Source organism: Hyla sarda, chromosome 3 (genome assembly GCF_029499605.1).
Source record: "Hyla sarda isolate aHylSar1 chromosome 3, aHylSar1.hap1, whole genome shotgun sequence".
Taxonomy (NCBI): Eukaryota; Metazoa; Chordata; class Amphibia; order Anura; family Hylidae; genus Hyla; species Hyla sarda.
In genome coordinates this window covers 359003280-359023290 of record NC_079191.1, presented here as the reverse complement: position 1 = coordinate 359023290, position 20011 = coordinate 359003280, and the positions used below count along the sequence as shown (strand labels likewise).

The window sequence follows — 20011 nt, the reverse complement described above, 5'->3', positions numbered from 1 at the left end:
CGACTAACCCTCCCCACCGGACGGTCCCTGCAGCATAGATGGCCCGGACCAGCTCACCCTTCCTTCCCACCGAGGGGAGGCGAGTAGAAAACTAAAGAGGGGTCTGGATGATGACGAAGGCCGCAGTGGTCTTCAACCTGCGGACCTCCAGATGTTTCAAAACTACAACTCCCAGCATGCCCGGACAGCCAATGGCTGTAGTTTTGCAACATCTGGAGGTCCGCAGGTTGAAGACCACTGATGAAGGGATTGAAAGGTGGTGATGATGAAGGGGGGGGGGTGCGGGGGGGATGATGACAGGCGGTGATGATGACAGGCGTGATGATGAAGGGGGATGATGACAGGGTGATGATGAAGGGGGGAAAGATGACAGGGTGATGATGAGAGGGGGGGGATGATGACAGGGTGATGATGACTGGGGTCTGGATGATGACAGGGGAGATTATGTATTTCCCACCCTAGGCTTATAGTCGAGTCAATAACTTTTGCTGGGTTTTTGGGGTGAAATTAGGGGCCACGGCTTATATTCAGGTCGGCTTATACTCGAGTATATACAGTACTTTCAATATATGTATGTGGTACACATTGGATTTAACCAACTTTGCTTCATGGGACAACCACTGTAAGGCCCAACATCATACTAAATAAAGTATTTACACTGGAAAACTACATGAATACATTGATCAGCCAGCACCAGAGATCTTCCATCATCTCCAAAAACCTAATTTACAATCTGGTGATGTCACCCATCAGGCTGAAGAATCTGGTTTTGGTAGTGTTAATGAACCCGCCTTCAGGAACCTACAGCAGAAATAAGCTGGCAAGAATAGCTCTGAGAACCACTAGTGTGGGCCTCTTGTTCTCAAGTGGACTTGAAAATCTTAATTTGTTTGCCTGTCGTGAACCAAGTTTACTAAAAATATGATGAAGGATCATATTGCATAAATCCTTCCCGCATAAAGAGGCCAGCTGATAATTAATAACTTGCGGAGGTGCCAGGGTAATTGCCATCGCATCCGCCAGGGCCTTGAGAGGCAGCAACAATTGATCAGTGTAGAGGAGCAGCCCGCCAGCTATCTCTTGGTTTGAGATCAGATCTACAGACCACCTGCGGACACACACATCAACTTCTTGTTGTGGACAAATGAGGATTTGGTGAAGGCTTCAGTTGTTTAATAATGCAAATTAAGATTTAAACATGGTAACAATAGAAATCTGTTAATCCTTTTTACTGCGCTGTAAATAGCCATTCAGGCTTCACTTCCAGACCGCCTGCTTTGTGTAGGGTTTAACGTAAATAGGCACTACAAGAATCAGATATCTGTCGAACCACACAGAATCCTGGCCTGCTTTCAAGCCATTTTTGGATGGGAATTATTGAGAGCATCATTTGACTTTTCTTTACAACAAAATTCAAACAATAGCTACCATTAGCACTGAAGAATAGATTGCTATATCTTTCGGGACAGAATATGACAATAAAACCAGGACAGAGTTAGAAAGCAGCTGTGCATCCATCACCAGAGTGTTTGTTTTAGCAAGAATATAACCTCGCTTCAGATAAGCAGGGCCTTTCTCTGCTTTCTCAACTAGTCTCACCAAACCTTTATTTTGCAAGATAGCTCATTTTTCCCTATTGTGATTATGTCTGGGTGGTCTTTCTGGGTGCCACTTGAAGGGACAGCGATAATGAGGAGGAGGAGAAGGAAGGGACACCAAGAGAAAGAAGAACAGAATTTATGACAATCTGCAGCAGGCTCAGGATCAGAGGTCGCCAAACAAGAGGTTCCTCTCTTTTACAGGTTGCTTCCTGGAAACAGTCTGATTAAGCTGACAGCTTGAATTATATCTGTTACATTCAATGGCGGACAATAAATCTGTGCACGGTCCTCTTCATTGCAGCTACAGCAGAGAACAAGGGGGGAAAAAACCATTTCTTTTAGCAGAAAAAGCTTTGGAATAATTGTTAGTCTTGGTTTTATAAAACGCACTGTATACTGCATATCGATTGCAGTTTATATATACACAAGTCTTTTCAGAAAATATTTTTATAACCTGCGAGTTAATGAGGTAAAAGTGAAATTCTAGCTATATCTCTTGGCACTGTACTCGGTTATCTCTGGCGGCTCCAGTGACAATGAATGGAGGGGGTGTGGCGTGACACCATGAGGGGGCATGGCATGACTTCATAATGTTCAGAACGCCAGGTGCTGCAAGGAGATCTTGTTTTTTTTTTCCTCTTCGCCTTTTAAGCCTTTATGGACACAACCCATTTTGGCCTTAAAGGGGTACCCTGCCCCTAGACATCTTATCCCCTATCCAAAGGACGATCTTGGCTGCGGCACCTCAGACATCCGATGCACGGAGCGAACTTTGCCCGAGCCGGATGACTGGCGATGCAGGGCAGAGGCTCATGATGTCACGGCCACGTCCCGCTCATGATGTCACGGCCACACACCCTCAATGCAAGTCTATGGGAGGGGGCATGCCTCCCATAGACTTTCAATGAGGGGGCGCGACAGTGACGTCACGAGCCTCCAGAGCTGCACCTGACGCTCTAAACGAATGCCGGGTCCAGTACGTCCAGGTCCTTTGGATAGGGGATAAGATGTCTAGGGGCGGAGTACCCCTTTAAAGACACAGACTATTTTAATTTTTGCATTTTCGTTTTTTTTTTCTCCTCGCTTTTCAAGAGGCAGAGGCAGAACTCATCCTCAGACCCATATAAGGGCTTGTTTTTTGCACGACCAATTATACTTTGTAATGACACCTTTCATTTGACCATGGCGCAACAAAAAAATTATTATTGATGGCAGAAGAAAAATAATAAATTAAGTTTTGCAACTTTGGGGGGAGGGGTTCGTTTTCACATAGTGCACTATATAGTAAAACTGACGTGATCTCTTTATTTTATTCTGTGGGTCAATATGATTTAACCAATACCACGTTACATGCTTATTGTAGTTAAAAAAATTTTTTTTTTAAGTCAAACGTATCTTGTTCAAAAAGTATGTTTACAATTGTCCTAGTCTGACCCTCTATAAAACTAGAGCTGTGCGGTTTGACCAAAAATGCATATCACTGTGTTTTTGGAAGTTATGGCAGTTCCACAGTATTTAACGGTATTCTCACCCCCCCACACACGCTGGGGAGCTAATCGTAAGCGACCCGCGGGCGCTGCTCTGCTTCTCTAACCCCCCCAAATGAATTATCAGCCACTGCGCTGTCCCCCACATCAGGGAACTAATCATATGTGACCCTCCGGCGCTTTAAATGAATCAGTTGCGTGCCGCGGTGCTGGAAATTGTTAATAAAGGACATCTGTACTGTGCCCGGGCTGCAAAAATAAGCAAAATAAACTTTGGCTCACCTTCCTACGTTCCCACGTTGCTCTAGTATCAGCCTCACTGTTCTCCGCTGTGATCTTCATGCTGCTTCCCGGGGACGGCACTCAGCCTATCACCGGCCGCAGCGATGTCCCGCCTCAGCCAGTGATAGGCTGAGCGCACTGTCATGTAAAGAGCCGGCCGGCTCCTTACATGACAGTGCGCTAAGCCTATCACCGGCCGAGGCGGGACATCACTGTGGCTGGTGATACGCTGATGGCTCTGTGATGTTCCCGTCCCCAGGAAGCATGAGTCCGATACCGAAGCAACAGGGGAATGTAGGAAGGTGAGTAAAAGTTTATTTTTGCAGCCTGGGCACAGTAGAGATGTCCTTTATTAATGATTTCCAGCGCCACAGCACGCAACTAATTCATTTAAAGCTCTGGCGGGTCAAATATGATTCGTTCCCCTATGTGGGGGACAGCGCAGCGGCTGATAATTCATTGGGGGGGGGGAGGGGTTAGAGAAGCAGAGCAGTGCCCGCGGATCACTTATGATTAGTTCCCCGATGTGGGCACAGCCGCTGCGGCTGATAATTCATTCATTCGAAGGGGGGGGAGGGGCCCCTACCGGTATTGCGGTATGGGAAAAATTCATATCGTACAGCAAAAATGAAACGGTATTCGGTATGAACAGGTACATCGCCCAGCACTATATAAAAGGTTCTTATTTTTTCATATACAGGGCTGTATGAGGACTTATTTTTTGCAACATGACCTGTAGTTTTTAACGGTACCACTTTTGGTTTATGTGACTTTTTGGTCACTATTTATTGCATTTTCATGGACGTGAGATGACCAAAAATTTTCAATTTTGGACTTTGTTTACACTGTTAACCGTATGAGAATATTAACATTATATTTTAATATTTCGGGCATTTCTGCACGTGGTGATACCAAATATGTTTATTTATCTTATTGTTTTGCATCTTTTATTTGGAAAATGGGAAAAGAGGGTTATTGAATTTTTATTAAACTTTTCTTAAAGTCCCATGGAGTACTATTAATAGCAATGCTTTGATTGCTAATACTGATCAGCACTCTGTACAGGCATGTAAAGAGCTGTGCGTTAAGTACCAAGGCACAGCAGTGTACATGTATGTCGTATGTCCTCTAAGTATTAAGGAAAAAAGGAGAGAGTTTCTGTGTCAAGCCCCCCCCCCCCCCCCCTTAGGGAGCAATGTATTTATAAACTGACAACTTGGTGTTACCATTCCCTTTATCAGCGAGTTATGTACCTATGCAGTCTGACACTGATCATATAGATGGACATTTATCAACGGGTTTAGTCAGGTTTTCTTACTATAATTGTATAAAGAACAAGAAAAGCAAGAAAATTCAAACTTGCTTACGTAGTAAATTTTTCTAAATGGATTTGCTTTAGTCGGGTATTTATCAACTGCGACAGTCACAACTGCGCAAAAAAAGTCTCAACAAGGTTAAAAATTTACAAAATTTACTCCAGCTCAAACATGGAGCAGAAAAAGCTACTACCAAAGTAAAAAAGGAAAAATTGCTTACCTGAAAGAAAATTATCAACAGACTGAAACCAGTTGATAAATAAGTCACACATAAGCAAAAAAAGTAAGTAAAAAATTACTAAAAAAAGAATACATAAGCAAACATTGATAAATGTCCCTCATAGTACCAACAGGGCCACACTGTGTTACCTTTTTCAATAAAGCAACAAAAGTGTCAAACTGTTATTGTTTAATAGATTTTAGTTTTTAAACAATAACAGAATTTAGTTTAAAATGTTATACAAGTTACAAACCTTAAGTAGACAGGGAAAAGTGATAACAGCCCAAAATTTTTTCTTAATATCTTCTGCTATTTGTAAGAAAACCTGAAATTTAAAATTGCATTCTGCTAGGTTTAAAGGGGTACTCCGGCCCTAATACATCTTATCCCCTATCCAAAGGATAGGGGATAAGATGTCTGATCACAGGGGTCCTGCTGATGGGGACCCCCGCAATATGTCATTCAGCACCCCCCTTAGCGAGCTCTCCGCAGCTCTGGAGGTTCAGAGTGTGCACGGGGCAGGAGTATCGTCATGTCCCACCCCCTCAATGCAAGTCTATAGATGGGGGGGGTGACGGCCCCTTCCATATGGGCACTTTTTTCTAGATCCCCAGAGCCTCTTAGAGAGGTAAGTTCAGTAATATCTGTACCCCTGTTCATGATATTTAGAGATTCTCTGGTGTCTGGTATTGTGCCAAGGGACTGGCGCAAGGCTAATGTGGTACCAATCTTCAAGAAGGGCTCTAGGTCTTCCCCAGGAAACTATAGACCGGTAAGTCTAACGTGCATTGTGGGTAAATTGTTTGAAGGACTTATAAGGGATTACATACAGGAATACGTAGGGGATAATAGTATTATAAGTGATAGCCAGCATGGGTTTACTAAGGATAGAAGTTGTCAAACCAATCTAATTTGCTTTTATGAAGAGGTGAGTAGAAGCCTTGACAGAGGAATGGCTGTGGATATAGTGTTTCTGGATTTTGCTAAAGCATTTCATACTGTCCCTCACAGACGTCTAACAGGTAAGTTAAGGTCCTTGGGCTTGGAAACTTTAGTTTGTAACTGGATTGAACACTGGCTCATGGATCGTACCCAGAGAGTGGTGGTCAATGATTCGTACTCTGATTGGTCCCCGGTAATTAGTGGTGTACCCCAAGGTTCAGTACTGGGCCCGCTGCTGTTTAATTTATTTATCAATGATATAGAGGATGGTATTAACAGCTCTGTTTCTATCTTTGCAGATGACACCAAGCTTTGTAGCACGGTACATTCTATAGAGGATGTGCATAAGTTACAAGATGACTTGGATAGACTAATTGTCTGGGCATCCACTTGGCAAATGAGGTTCAATGTGGATAAATGTAAAGTTATGCATCTGGGTACTAATAACCTGCATGCATCGTATGTCTTAGGGGGGATTAAACTGGCAGAGTCACTGGTAGAGAAGGATCTGGGTGTACTTGTAGATCACAGACTACAGAATAGCATGCAATGTCAGGCTGCTGCTTCCAAAGCCGGCAGGATATTGTCATGTATAAAAAGAGGCATGGACTCGAGGGACAGGGACATAATACTCCCCCTTTATAAAGCATTGGTACAGCCTCACCTGGAATATGCTGTTCAGTTTTGGTCGCCTGTTCATAAAAGGGACACTGCGGAGTTGGAAAGGGTGCAGAGAAGCGCGACTAAACTAATATGGGGCATGGAACATCTTAGCTATGAGGAGCGATTAAAGGAGTTACAATTGTTTAGTCTTGAGAAGAGACGTTTAAGGGGGGACATGATAAACATATATAAGTATATAAATGGCCCATACAAAAAATATGGAGAAAAACTGTTCCAGGTTAAACCCCCCCAAAGGACGAGGGGGCACTCCCTCCGTCTGGAGAAGAAAAGGTTTAGTCTAAAGGGGCGACACGCCTTCTTTACCGTGAGGACTGTGAATTTATGGAACGGTCTACCTCAGGAACTGGTCACAGCAGGAACAATTAACAGCTTTAAAACAGGGTTAGATACATTCCTGGAACAAAATAACATTAATGCTTATGCAGAATTATAAAACTACATCCCTTTCCCTTATCCCCTTACACCCTTCACTTCAATTCCCTGGTTGGACTTGATGGACGTATGTCTTTCTTCAACCATACTAACTATGTAACTATGTAACAGTCTGAAGGGGCTTCCTTGGAAAAAAAAAAAAAAAAAACTTTACCCCTTTTACAATGGTTGGACTACAGAGGACTGGGGTAAAATTATTTTACTGGTAAAGAAATAGGAGCCAACCATGCTCTGTTTAATCACCTAGATGCCATAGTTTCTGTTCAACATGGCACCTAGGGAATTAACCCCTTGGGGACAGAGCCCATTATGACCCTAAGGACGGGAGAATTTTTCTTCAAATCTGACCTCATCACTTTATGCATTAATAACTCTGGGATGCTTTTACTTATAAATTGGATTCCGAGAATGTTTTTTCGTGACATATTCTACTTTATGTTAGTGGTAAATTTTCGTCGATAAATTTGTAAATTTAGCATTTTTCTAACTTTGAAGCACTCTGCTTGTGAGGAAAGGGGACATGTCAAATAAATTACATATTGATTCACATAAACAATATGTTATCTTTATTATGGCATCATAAAGTTGACATGTTTTTACTTTTTGAAGACATCAGAGGGCTTCAAAGTTCAGCAGTGAATTTGAGGGTCTTTATGTTGGAAATCCCCTTTCAAAAAGTTTGTTGACCCTTTAGGTGTTTCACAGGAATAGCAGCAAAATGGAGGAGAAAAATCAAAATCTAAATTTTTTACACTAACATGTAGCCCCATTTATTTTTTATTTTTTTTTACAAAGGATAAAAGGTAAAAAGGCCCCCCTAAAACTTTTAATTAATTTTGTCTCGAGAAAGGAAATACCTCATATGTGGATGTAAAGTGCCCTATGGGTGCAATAGAGGGCTCAGAAGGGAAGGAGCGACAATGAGACTTTGGAGAGCGAATTTTGCTTAAATGGTTTTTGGGGGGCATGTTGCATTTAGGAAGCCCCCATGATGTCAGAACAGTAAAAAGAAAAAAACACATGGCATACTATTTTGGAAACGACACCCCTCAAGGAACGTAACCAGGGGTAAATTGAGTAGTTATACCCTTCAGGTGATTGACAAACTTTCGTTAAAGTGGGTCGTGAAATTGAAAAATTTTATTTTTAACACTAAAAAGCTGGTGTTACCCCAAACTTTTCATTTTGACAAGGAGAAAATGCCCTCCAAAATGTGTAACCCCATTTCTCTCAAGTAAGGAAATACTTCATACTTCTGTGGATGTAAAGTGCCCTGTGGGTGCACCAGAGGGCTCAGAAGGGAAGGAGTGACATTGGGCTTTTGGAGAGCAAGTTTTGCTGAAATGGTTTTTGGAGGGCATGTCACATTTAGGAAGCCCCCATGATGCCAGAACAGTAAAAAAAAAAAAAACACATGGCATACTATTTTAGAAACTACACCCCTCAAGAAACGTAACAAGGGGTATTAGTGAGCCTTAACACCCCACAGGTGATTGACGAACTTTCGTTAAAGTGAAACTTAAAAATAAAACCTAAAAAATGTTTTCAATAAAATGCTGGTGTTACCCCAAAAAGCGGTAATAGGAGAAAAAGCTCCCAAAAATTTGTAACCCCATTTTTTCTGAGTATGGAAATACCTCATATGTGGATATAAAGTGCTCTGCGGGTGCACTACAATGCTCAGAAGAGAAGGAGCGCCATTGGGCTTTTGGAGAGAGAACTTGGTTGAAATGGAAGTCGGAGGCCATGTGCATTTACAAAGCCCCCATGGTGCCAGAACAGTGGACCCCCCCATATGTAACCCCATTTTGGAAACTACCCCCCTCACAGAATGTAATAAGGGGTGCAGTGAGCATTTACACCCCACTGGTGTTTGACAGATCTTTGGAACAGTGGGCTGTGCAAATAAAATTTTTCATTTTACAGATCACTGTTCAAAAAATCTGTCAGATACCTGGGGTTGGGTGGTCCACTGTTCTGGCAGCATGGGGGCTTTGTAAACGCACATGGCCTTCAATTCCAGCCTAATTCTCTCTCCAAAAGCCCAATGGCGCTCCATCTCTTCTGAACTCTGTAGTTCGCCCGCAGACCACTTTATATCCAGATATGGGGTATTTCCATACTCAGAAGAAATGGTTTTACACATTTTGGGAGGCTTTTTTCCTATTACCCCTTGTGAACATGAAAAAAATTGGGATAAAACCAGCATTTTGGGGGGGGGGGGGGGGGGGAAACAAATTTTTAATTTTCACGTCCAACTTTAACGAAAATTCATCAAAGACCTGTGGGGTGTTAGGGCTCACTTTACCCCTTGTTACATTCCTTGAGGGGTGTAGTTTCCAAAATGGGGTCACATATGGGTGTTTTGCTTTTTTTTGCATTCATGTCAGAGCTGCTGTAACTAACAGCTACCCCTGTACAAATCACCAATTTAGGGCTCAAATGTACATGGCGCTCTCTCACTCCTGAGCCCTGTTGTGTGTCCGCAGAGCATTTTACGTCCACATATGGGGTATTTTCTTACTCTGGAGAAATAGTGTTACAATTTTGGGGGTCTTTTTCTCGTTTTACCTCTTGTGAAAATGAAAAGTATGGGGCAACACTAGCATGTTAGTGTAAATTTTTTTTTTTTTTTACACTAACATGCTGGTGTAGCCCCTAACTATTCCTTTTCATAAAGGGGTAAAAGGAGAAAAAAGCCCCCCAAAATTTGTAACGCAATTTCTCATACGGAAATACCCCATATGTGGCCCTAAACTTTTGCCTTAAAATACGACAGGACTCTGAAGTGAAAGAGCGCCATGCGCATTTGAGGCCTAAATGAGGAATTTGCAATAGGTGTGGACCCGGTTACAAGGATGGCGCATGTCTCCACCAAAACCCTACGTCAGTGTTTCCCAAATTGGGTGCCTCCAGCTGTTGCAAAACTCCCAGCCTGCCAGGACAGTCAATCGCTGTCCGGCAATACTGGGAATTGTTGTTTTGCAATAGCTGGTGGCTCCGTTCAGGTAACACTGCTGTATGAGACGTGTTTCATTTTTATTAGGGGAGGGGGGGGGGGGGTAACTGTGTAGGGGTATGTGTATATGTAGTGTTTTACTTTTTATTTTGTGTTAGTGTAGTGTTTTAAGGGTACATTCACACAGGCGGGGGTTCACAGTGAGTTTTCCACTGGGAGTTTGAGCTGCGGCGGAAAATTTGCCACAGGTCAAACTTGTAGAAGGAAACCCACTGTAAACCCGCCCGTGTGAATGAATATATTATTACATACTTTAACCATCCCGCCCCCAACTGCCTTTGTTCGGTCAGCAGCTGATAATTACTGGAAGGAATAAAACATTTTTAATAGAAGCAATTTACAAATCTGTGAATTTAGAAAATGGTGCAGCTCACAATTAAATACTGGCCGAGGCGGAGTAGGTAAAAACACCTATACCCAGGTGTATAGTAATAATTTGTCTAAAAAAGAAAACACAGGCTGCCTACATCTCAAGGACAGTAGTTTGAACAATTTAATATATTTAGGCTGAGACCGTGCTTCAAATATTCATAATATAATTATTTTTTTTTTTAAATCAAAATGTAATATGCAAAAATACATACACAGAAAAATCCCCTGACAGGGCCCTTGTGGGGGGAAAAAAGGTTACAAACAAATGTCTAGAGACAAAGTGAATACATCTAAAATAATTTCACAATAAAAATTTTACTTTTAAAATGTATCAATGCAGTGTGACCGCTAATCCGGCAATTCTGTGTCTGATAATCCGGTATGGTGCTACAAATGTCCAGGAAAATAAATCAAGACAAATATATGGATGTCCAGAGTATTGTCCCAAATAGATCGGCAAAATGGTGTATAATATAGTAGAGATATTACCCAATATGAGGATTCCTGTGTTATCCTTGCGCTGTGACGCTGTCCTGTGAGCCCTGGCAGGCGCCAGCACAGCTGGTTCAGACGGCACTGAAACTGATGTTTACCGTTCGATGTTGCAGTCCGGAGGTGTCAGCGAAGGTGTTAACTGCTTTCCCTCGTGCGGATGGTCGCTGACATCAGCAGTCAGAAACTGCAGGTATCAAATGCTCCAAGTGATACACAGGATCGGCGGCACAGATTATAGCAACAGTGGAAATCCAAGGGCAACGGTAGTTACCAGTGGCAATTGGCTTTTGGTAAATGGTTGTTTCAAGTTCAGTAGCGGTCACAATGCATATAGAAACCAGGCTAAACGTGTTTCGGGGTGCTATTTTAAAGATAACCGACCCCTTCCTCAGTAGCTGTCTGAGGAAGGGGTCAGTTATCTTTAATATAGCACCCTGAAACGCATTTAGCCTGGTTTCTATATGCAGTGTGACCGCCCCTGAACTTGAAACAACCATTTACCAAAAGCCAGTTGCCACTGGTAACCACCGTTGCCCTTGGATTTCCTCTGTTGCTATAATCTGTGCCGCTGATCCTGTGTATCACTTGGAGCATTTCATACCTGCAGTTCCTGACTGCTTATGTCAGATGCCATCCGCATACCGGACTATCAGACACAGAATTGCCGGATTAGCGGTCACACTGCATTGATACATTTTATTGATACAGTAAAATTTTTATTGTGAAATTATTTTATAGGTAATCACTTTGTCTCTAGACATTTGTTTGTAACCTTTTTTCCCCCTGCAAGGGCCCTGTGAGGGGATTTTTGTGTGTATATATTTTTGCATATAGCATTTTGATGATGTTTTAAATATATTTATATTATGAATATTTGAAGCACGGTCTCAGCCTAAATATATTAAATTGTTCAAACTAATTTACAAATCTGTATAACTTTCTGGCACCAGTTGATTTAAAAAAAAAGTTTTCCAGTGGTGTACCTTTTTAACATAATACAAAGCCTACATGCATTTAAGGGGTTAAACAGCAAAGTGTACTCAATTTCAAATTCATTCATATTAAATTTGAACAGTGACCCTTTGGCCTTCGTCAGGCAGGTACACTTTTTCTTTGACATGGTTTTTAACATGGACACCTTCATTTTGTTTTGTTTTCTAAGCCATTCAGAAGTGCACTTTCTGGTGTGTTTTGGATCATTGTTCTGCTGCAAAACCCAATTTTGATTCAGCTTTAAGTCATAAACAGATTTTTTGGTAGACAGCAGAATTCATGGTTCCATCAATCAAAGTAAGTCATTCAGACCATCACATTAAGTCATTCAGACCATCACATCGCAAGCACCCCAGATCATCACATTATCACACCATATTTGACTGTTGGTATGATATTCTTTTCCTGAAATGCTGGGTTATGTGTACACCAGATGTAGCAGGACGTATACCTTCCAAATGGTAAACTTTTGTCTCCTCAGTCCCCAAAATACTTTCCCAATACTTTTTACAGCATTTTACAGTCAGTTCTTGAAAAAACGGCAACTAGGAGGCTCTGTTCTGTTCCCTGAGAAAGTCAAACAGTTAGTTTGGTCTCCTCCCAACCTTGCAGGAGACCAAACTTAGGAAGTGCGTGTGGGGCATTGCAATCTTTAATATTGAGCTAGTCGCACAGTGGATAATTCACCTGTGGGCTATTCTCACTGACATAAGAGAACATGATACATTCACATTTAAAGGGGTATTCAAGGGAAAAAACTTATTTTATTTTTCATATCAACTGCCTCCAGAAAGTTAAAAAGATTTGTAAATTAATAAACTGAATAGAAGTGAAACCTAGGGGAGGCACTACACATACACCACTAATAATGATGCTGCTGGTATAAAGCAGATTTCTCCCCACAGTCTTCCATTCAGCCTAATATTACCGACACCTACGGGGTGCAACGTACTGAATGTAAAGATCACAACGTAAAACTATAAAGGAGCATTTACCTGCACTCACCGCATAAAGCACGCCATCCAATCTTGGAGGCTGAAGTCACCGGGGGTCCTCCATGGACGTAACCGAATCGCTTGGAGGCAACGCCAGCCGTTTCGCACGGTACTCCGTGCTTCTGCCGGCCTCAAGTTCACATCATCGTGCTGTGTGCTTAAATCATGTGACTCTGGGGAATAACCATAGCAACGTGTAAACAAGACGCTTGGCAATAACTTCAATGTGAGTATTAAAGTTAACCTATATTATCCAAAACAGTGAAAAATGTATATACAAATACTATTAATCTTATTCATAAAGAGATGGGCTGAAGGAAATATTAAAACTAAAGGGAACTACCTTTTTAGATTTATATGGAACTGAGGAACGGGGACAGATCTACTCGATCATTGAAACCATCTGGGCCCTGGGCATCACACCTCAGGATCCAGCGGGCTTCTCGTTGTAGCAACAGGGTATGTCTGTCTATCACCTCCTTTTTCGGGCTGTAAAATTCTTTATAACCCTCCGAATTTTAGTACATTTACATTATTGGCATGCCATGTAGAAAGGTGTTCTGATAGTCTGGGAATACCTCATCCGGCTTTTAGGGTGTATATATGCTCCCTAAAGCGTGTCCGCAGCTGCAGTTTCATTTTTCCCTATGTGAAATCTATTACATGGGCATATAATATAGTAGATTGCGTAAGTGCTTTTACAGGTAATTAATTAGTTGTGTGATCTTATGACTAATACCTCCTAGATTGCACCAATTAGAGCATACATTAAAATAACTGAAATTACAGCCGCCACTTTTATGATTCCCAGTTGGAGCACCTTTAGAAAGCCAATTTTCATTTTTATTCTTGTTCTTTTTCTTCTTTATGTAATCAGCTATGGTCCTATGGTCCGATTTCTTCTATATGTAATCATTGGTAATCAGTAAACGGTTCATAGCTACATCTTTCTAATCAATGTTACTTTCTAGGAAATGCCAGTTTCGTCTGATGGTATTATTAATTTGTGTGTTAAGCTGTTTATTATTGAAGGAGTAGACAAACCTCTTGATGTTAGAACTGTTCCTGTTAGAAGTGTGTAACATTATATTCATCTCTATGGTCTCAACTTTGTCATATGCTGGCTCGATTACGGACAGAGAGTAACCTCTTTCTGATAGTCGCTGGCTTGTTTTTGATACTCTAAGGAGTCGCTTTTGATCCTTTTCAATCTGGTGAACTGGCTGACGGGAATATTACGTTTAATATGAAAAAGATGGGAGCTTTCGTAGTGTAATATTGAGTTCCTTGCGATCGGTTTCCTATAGCCTTCTGTTTTTATCCCTTCAGGCGTGGCTATGATACGCATCAAGGAATTCCAATTCTGTACCTCCATAGACAATCATGAACCTCATATTCATATTAACACATGCTAACATATTAGCATGTAACACTCTAGATGAGATTAAAGTCCTCAGCATTAAATCTCATGAACACAGAGTGTCAGTTCTAGCCGATAAAGAGATTAGGCTGTTCTGGACAGTGCATTCCCTTAAGGCTTACCAGGAAAGTGGGAGGGTCCCTAGGGGTCTTAGGACCTTTAAAACCCCGTCCAAGTTCCAAGATAGTCAGACCTTTATGGAAGTGTGGAAAAAAGCTCACCAGTTACATGCGGAAGATTTACTGAGAATTATACTGGAAAAGAATCAAGAGGAATATTTGAAGTTGACAGAGGACTTATGCAAGTCTAAGAAGGAACTCCGAACCAGAATGTCCGATCAACAGGCAGAGTCATTCTTTCAATGTATGCTCCAATTGGTGCAATCTAGGAGGTATTAGTCATAAGATCACCCAACTAATTACCTGTAAAAGCACTTACGCAATCTACTACATTATATGCCCATGTAATAGATTTGACATAGGGAAAATGAAACTGCAGCTGCGGACACGTTTTAGGGAGCATATATACACCCTAAAAGCCGGATGAGGTATTCCCAGACTATCAGAACACCTTTCAACATATCGTGCCAATAATGTAAATGTACTAAAATTCAGAGGAGTAGAAAGAATTTTACAGCCCGTACAAGGAGGTGATAAACATACCCTGTTGCTACAACGGGAAGCCTGCTGGATCCTGAGGTGTGATGCCCAGGGCCCAGATGGTTTCAATGATCGAGTAGATCTGTCCCCGTTCCTCAGTTCCATTTAAATCTAAAAAGGTAGTTCCCTTTAGTTTTAATATTTCCTTCAGCCCATCTCTTTATGAATAAGATTAATATGTTTTGGATAATATAGGTTTACTTTAATACTCACATTGAAGTTATTGCCAAGCGTCTTGTTTACGCATTTCAGTGGTTATTCTCTAGAGTCACATGATTTAAGCACGCAGGACGATGATGTAAACTTGAGGCCGGAAGAAGCACGGAGTATCGTGTGAAACGGCTGGCGTTGCCTCCGAGTGCTTCGGTTACGTCCACGGAGAACTCCCAGTGACTTCAGCCTCCAAGATTGGATGGCGCGCTTTATGCGGTGAGTGCAGGTAAATGCTCCTTTATGATTTTAGATTTGTAAATTACTTCTATTAAAAAATATGAATCCTTCCAGTAGTTATCAGCTGCTGAAGTTGAGTTGTTATTTTCTTTCTGACAACAGTGCTCTCTGCTGACACCTCTGCTTTTCTCAGGTGTCCGAAGCATTAGAGCAGTGGTTCTTAACCTGGGTTAGATCGAACCCCAGGGGATCGGTGAGTCAGTCTCGGGGGTTCGGCGGGGGAGGTCGCAACAGGACAGGCAAACCAAGCAATTGCTTGGGGCCCCGAGCAGCGCCGGTGTTTGCCCATCCTGTAGCGACGGGGGAATTCCCCCCCATCACTATTAACTCCCTGCGGCCCCGCGTAAAGTTTAAAAACGCAGGGCCGCCGGGACGTCATTGACGTCCCGTGCGTGCACCCATGGAAACGAAGGCGCCGAGGACCGGAGGATAGAGAAGGAGTAAGATGCGTGCTGGCCAGCTTGGTAAGTGACCAGCGGCACGTCATCTTTGGTGCTCCGACCACCGGTCCCGAGACCTACTGCTATAGCCGGAGCAGTGGTCGGAGCACTGAAGTGGGCAGTACACAGGCATACAGCCTCCAGCCACTGTATATGGCCTGTATGTCTGTGGGGGAACATCTGGAGGTCCACAGGTTGAAGACCACTGGCCTACATAATAAGGGGGAACACTGCCTGCCTAATGTGGGGAACACTGCCTGCCTAATGTGGGGGAACGCTGCCTGCCTAATGTGGGGGAACGCTCCCTGCCTAATGTGGGGGAACACTCCCTGCCTAATGTGGGGGAACGCTGCCAGCCTAATGTGGGGGAACGCTGCCAGCCTAATGTGGGGGAACGCTGCCAGCCTAATGTGGGGGAACGCTGCCAGCCTAATGTGGGGGAACGCTGCCAGCCTAATGTGGGGGAACGCTGCCAGCCTAATGTGGGGGAACGCTGCCAGCCTAATGTGGGGGAACGCTGCCAGCCTAATGTGGGGGAACGCTGCCAGCCTAATGTGGGGGAACGCTGCCAGCCTAATGTGGGGGAACGCTGTCAGCCTAATGTGGGGGAACGCTGTCAGCCTAATGTGGGGGAACGCTGTCAGCCTAATGTGGGGAAACGCTGCCTGCCTAATGTGGGGGAACGCTGCCTGCCTAATGTGGGGGAACGCTGCCTGCCTAATGTGGGGGAACACTGCCTGCCTAATGTGGGGGAACACTGCCTGCCTAATGTGGGGGAACACTGCCTGCCTAATGTGGGGGAACACTGCCTGCCTAATGTGGGGGAACACTGCCTGCCTAATGTGGGGGAACACTGCCTGCCTAATGTGGGGGAACACTGCCTGCCTAATGTGGGGGAACACTGCCTGCCTAATTTGGGGGAACACTGCCTGCCTAATGTGGGGGAACACTGCCTGCCTAATGTGGGGGAGCACTGCCTGCCTAAAGTGGGGGAACACTGCCTGCCTAAAGTGGGGGAACACTGCCTGCCTAAAGTGGGGGAGCACTACCTGCCTAAAGTGGGGGAACACTGCCTGCCTAATGTGGGGGAACACTGCCATTGTTGCAAAAATGACATGAGAGTGGCACTTGCCAAGGTAAAGCCGCACATTTCTGAACTGGTCTCTGAAAGACAACAGCAGAAGTCACACTGATTTGCAGTAAATATTCATTATGTTTTTGTGTGAAAATCACGTTTTCATGGTTTTGTTCATTTTGTGCACCTATGTATAAATATATACTTAAATATATACCTCCTATGTTTTGAATTTGAAAAAATCATTTTATTTTTCCAATAAAGAGGGGTTCGTTGAATGCGCATATGAAACTGGTGGGGTTCTGTACCTCCAACAAGGTTAAGAACCACTGCATTAGAGGTTTGCTATGTCCTACTCTGGACAGTTCCTGAGATAAGCAGAGGTATCAGCAGAGAGCACTGTTGTCAGAAAGAAATGTACAACTCAACTTCAGCAGCTGATAACTACTGGAAGCATAAAGATTTTTTAATAGAAGTAATTTACAAATCTGTTTAACTTTTTGGAGCCATATATATAAAAATTCCTTGAATACCCATTTAACCTGAAATTCCAATATGTCACAATGATCAATGTTTTACATCAGAAATAGTATCTACAAGTTCAGTTCTGTTTTTTTACTTGGTACACTTACTAAATCTTACAATGATTTTGTACTTACGGACTAACTGTGGAGAGTGATGAAGACTCCTCATATGAATAATGATCTGAGGAGCTTGGAAACTTGTTGTCTGGGATCTTCTTGTTAGAGACAGGAGTTTTCTGCTCAGGTTTATTTTGAAATTGTGGTCCCACCGAATCTTTTTTCTCATCAATGGCATTAAGCAGATCATCGACAGACACGTCTGATTCAGTGATAGACACGGTGAGGTCACTGCTGCTGTCAGAAACATCACTGTCTTCCTTGTTGGGGACGTGATGAAAATCTGTACAAAACAGTAGTTGGACAATACATGTCACCTTGTCTTTATTCCGGAAGTGGTGTGATTAGGATGAATATCTGTGACTGTAAACATGAGACATGCAAATATACTAAAGCTTAAAGGGGTGAGCCAGTGGAAAACAATTTTTTTAAATCAACTGTTGGCAGAAAGTTAAATTGTACATTACTTATATTTAAAAATCTTAATCCTGTAGCATACAGCAGCTGATAAGTGCCGGAAGGATTAAGATTTTTAAATAGAAGTAATTTACAAATCTGTTTAACTTTGTGCCACCAGTTGATTTAAAAAAATTGTTTTCCACCGGAGTACCACATTAACATGACTGTATTTTTTACTTTTATGCCATTTTTTAGTTTTTATTTTTTTACATATGGGGATGGACCCCTGTGAGGGAAGATTGTGTCTCTCGCCTCTTCCTGCTGGGATGCCATACAATGATAGCTACGTGTAAGGATTATGTTGATTTGGAAAACAACAGATTATTGTGTTTCTCCTGCACGTTCAATCATGTTATTCGTATATTATATTGTATGCCCAATAGCTACTTGTTTTAATTGACAGTCAACAAGTTTGAGTGATGGCTAGTGGAGTATACTTTTCTATTTCTATCGGCTTAAAGGTTTGGCCGTGCACCACGCACAAGGTGAGCTGCTAAAAGTATGCTGTATTAGTTCCTAAGGGCTATATATATATATATATATATATATATATATATATATATATATATATATATATATATAAAACTCAATGGGGGACATGTATCAAAGATTTTACCCCTGTTTTGTGTTTACATTTTAGCGCAAAATTTTGCGCAAGCTGTTTTTTTGCCCCTTTTTTTGTGTACATTCTGGTGGAGCATTTCCGTGTACATTGGAGTGACATATTTAGTAGGCACAAATTTATTAACTGCATACATTTCATTTACCCGCATAAATCTTGCACAATGACCATATTTCTAATGCAAATATAAGCCATCTTGGACTGCATGTAGCAAGGTGCTCTAAATCATCAATGTCATTTTTCAAAGAGTGGAGGTATGAGGAGGTTACTTATATGTCCACTTAATATATAGGATAGGTAATTTAACCCTTAACTACCCCCATTTGTGAGGGTCGGGGTTTTTGTTTAAAGTCCCATGCAAATCAATGGAAAATGTATATTCCGACATAGCTTAAGTACAGCTGGAGATATTTCAATAGTACCTAGTCACATATTACTTATATGTCAAATAAAAAGATATGATCGTTAAATTAACCCTTACCTACACCGTTATATAAAAGATGGGTTTCTGATTCAAGTCGTATGCAAGTATATGGGACTTCCAATACCTTACTCCACAAGCTCTACTCTGCATCTCTTGGTGAATGTGTCAATCCGGCTTGCAAGCCACACTCTATCTCACAAAGACATGCCCACATTTTAAGCCCCATCCCTTTTATTATCTACCCTTTTAGTGCATTGGTCTGGCTTGCAAATCACGCCCAGTCCCACAAAGCCATGCCCCCTTCTATTTTCAGCTTACAATATCTTCATCACAAATCAGTCCCACCTGAGGACAGAATGTGAGGATGGGAAATATGGACGGGATAGGAGGTAGGAATACGAGGTGGGGATATGAGGACGGGATATGAGGACGGGATAGGAGGTCGGGATAGGAGGTCGGGATATGAAGACGGGATATGAAGACGGGATATGAAGACAGGATGTGAGGACAGAATATGAAGACGGGATATGAGGTCGAGATAGGAGGTCTGGATATGAGGACGAAATATGAGGTCAGGATAGGAGGATGGGATATGAGGTCGAGATAGGAAGACGGGATAGGAGGTCGGGATATGAGGTCTGGATATGAGGACGGGATAGGAGGACAGGAAAGGAGGTTGAGATAGGATGACGGGATATGAGGACGGGATATGAGGTTGAGATATGATGATGGGATATGGGGTTGGGATATGACTAAAATATATCAGGACGGGATATGAAGTCAAAAGCTTCCTCCCTTGTTGATTTTCCTCCCCAACAAGGATTAGGAAGGAAAAACCAGGCAACGCCGGGTACTCAGCAAGTTAACTATAAAACTAAATGTGAGCTTCAGGTGTTCATAAAATATTGTTTCAGTCACACAAAGTTCTTTCACAGGAACTCCTAACAAGTATCATTTCTCCATGCGGAAATCACCAGATAAAG

At 42.4% G+C, this 20011-nt stretch overlaps 1 protein-coding gene across 6 annotated transcripts in view; it reads right to left on the bottom strand.

Annotated features, from left to right (window-relative positions):
• Nucleotides 1-20011, bottom strand: part of KIZ (kizuna centrosomal protein) — a 190845-nt gene that overhangs the window by 114008 nt on the left and 56826 nt on the right. For all 6 annotated transcript variants that reach the window (XM_056567647.1, XM_056567650.1, XM_056567651.1 and 3 more), the window contains exon 5: nt 17542-17806. In XM_056567647.1, coding sequence (XP_056423622.1) covers nt 17542-17806 — 265 coding nt within the window. The remainder of the gene's footprint in view (nt 1-17541; nt 17807-20011) is intronic.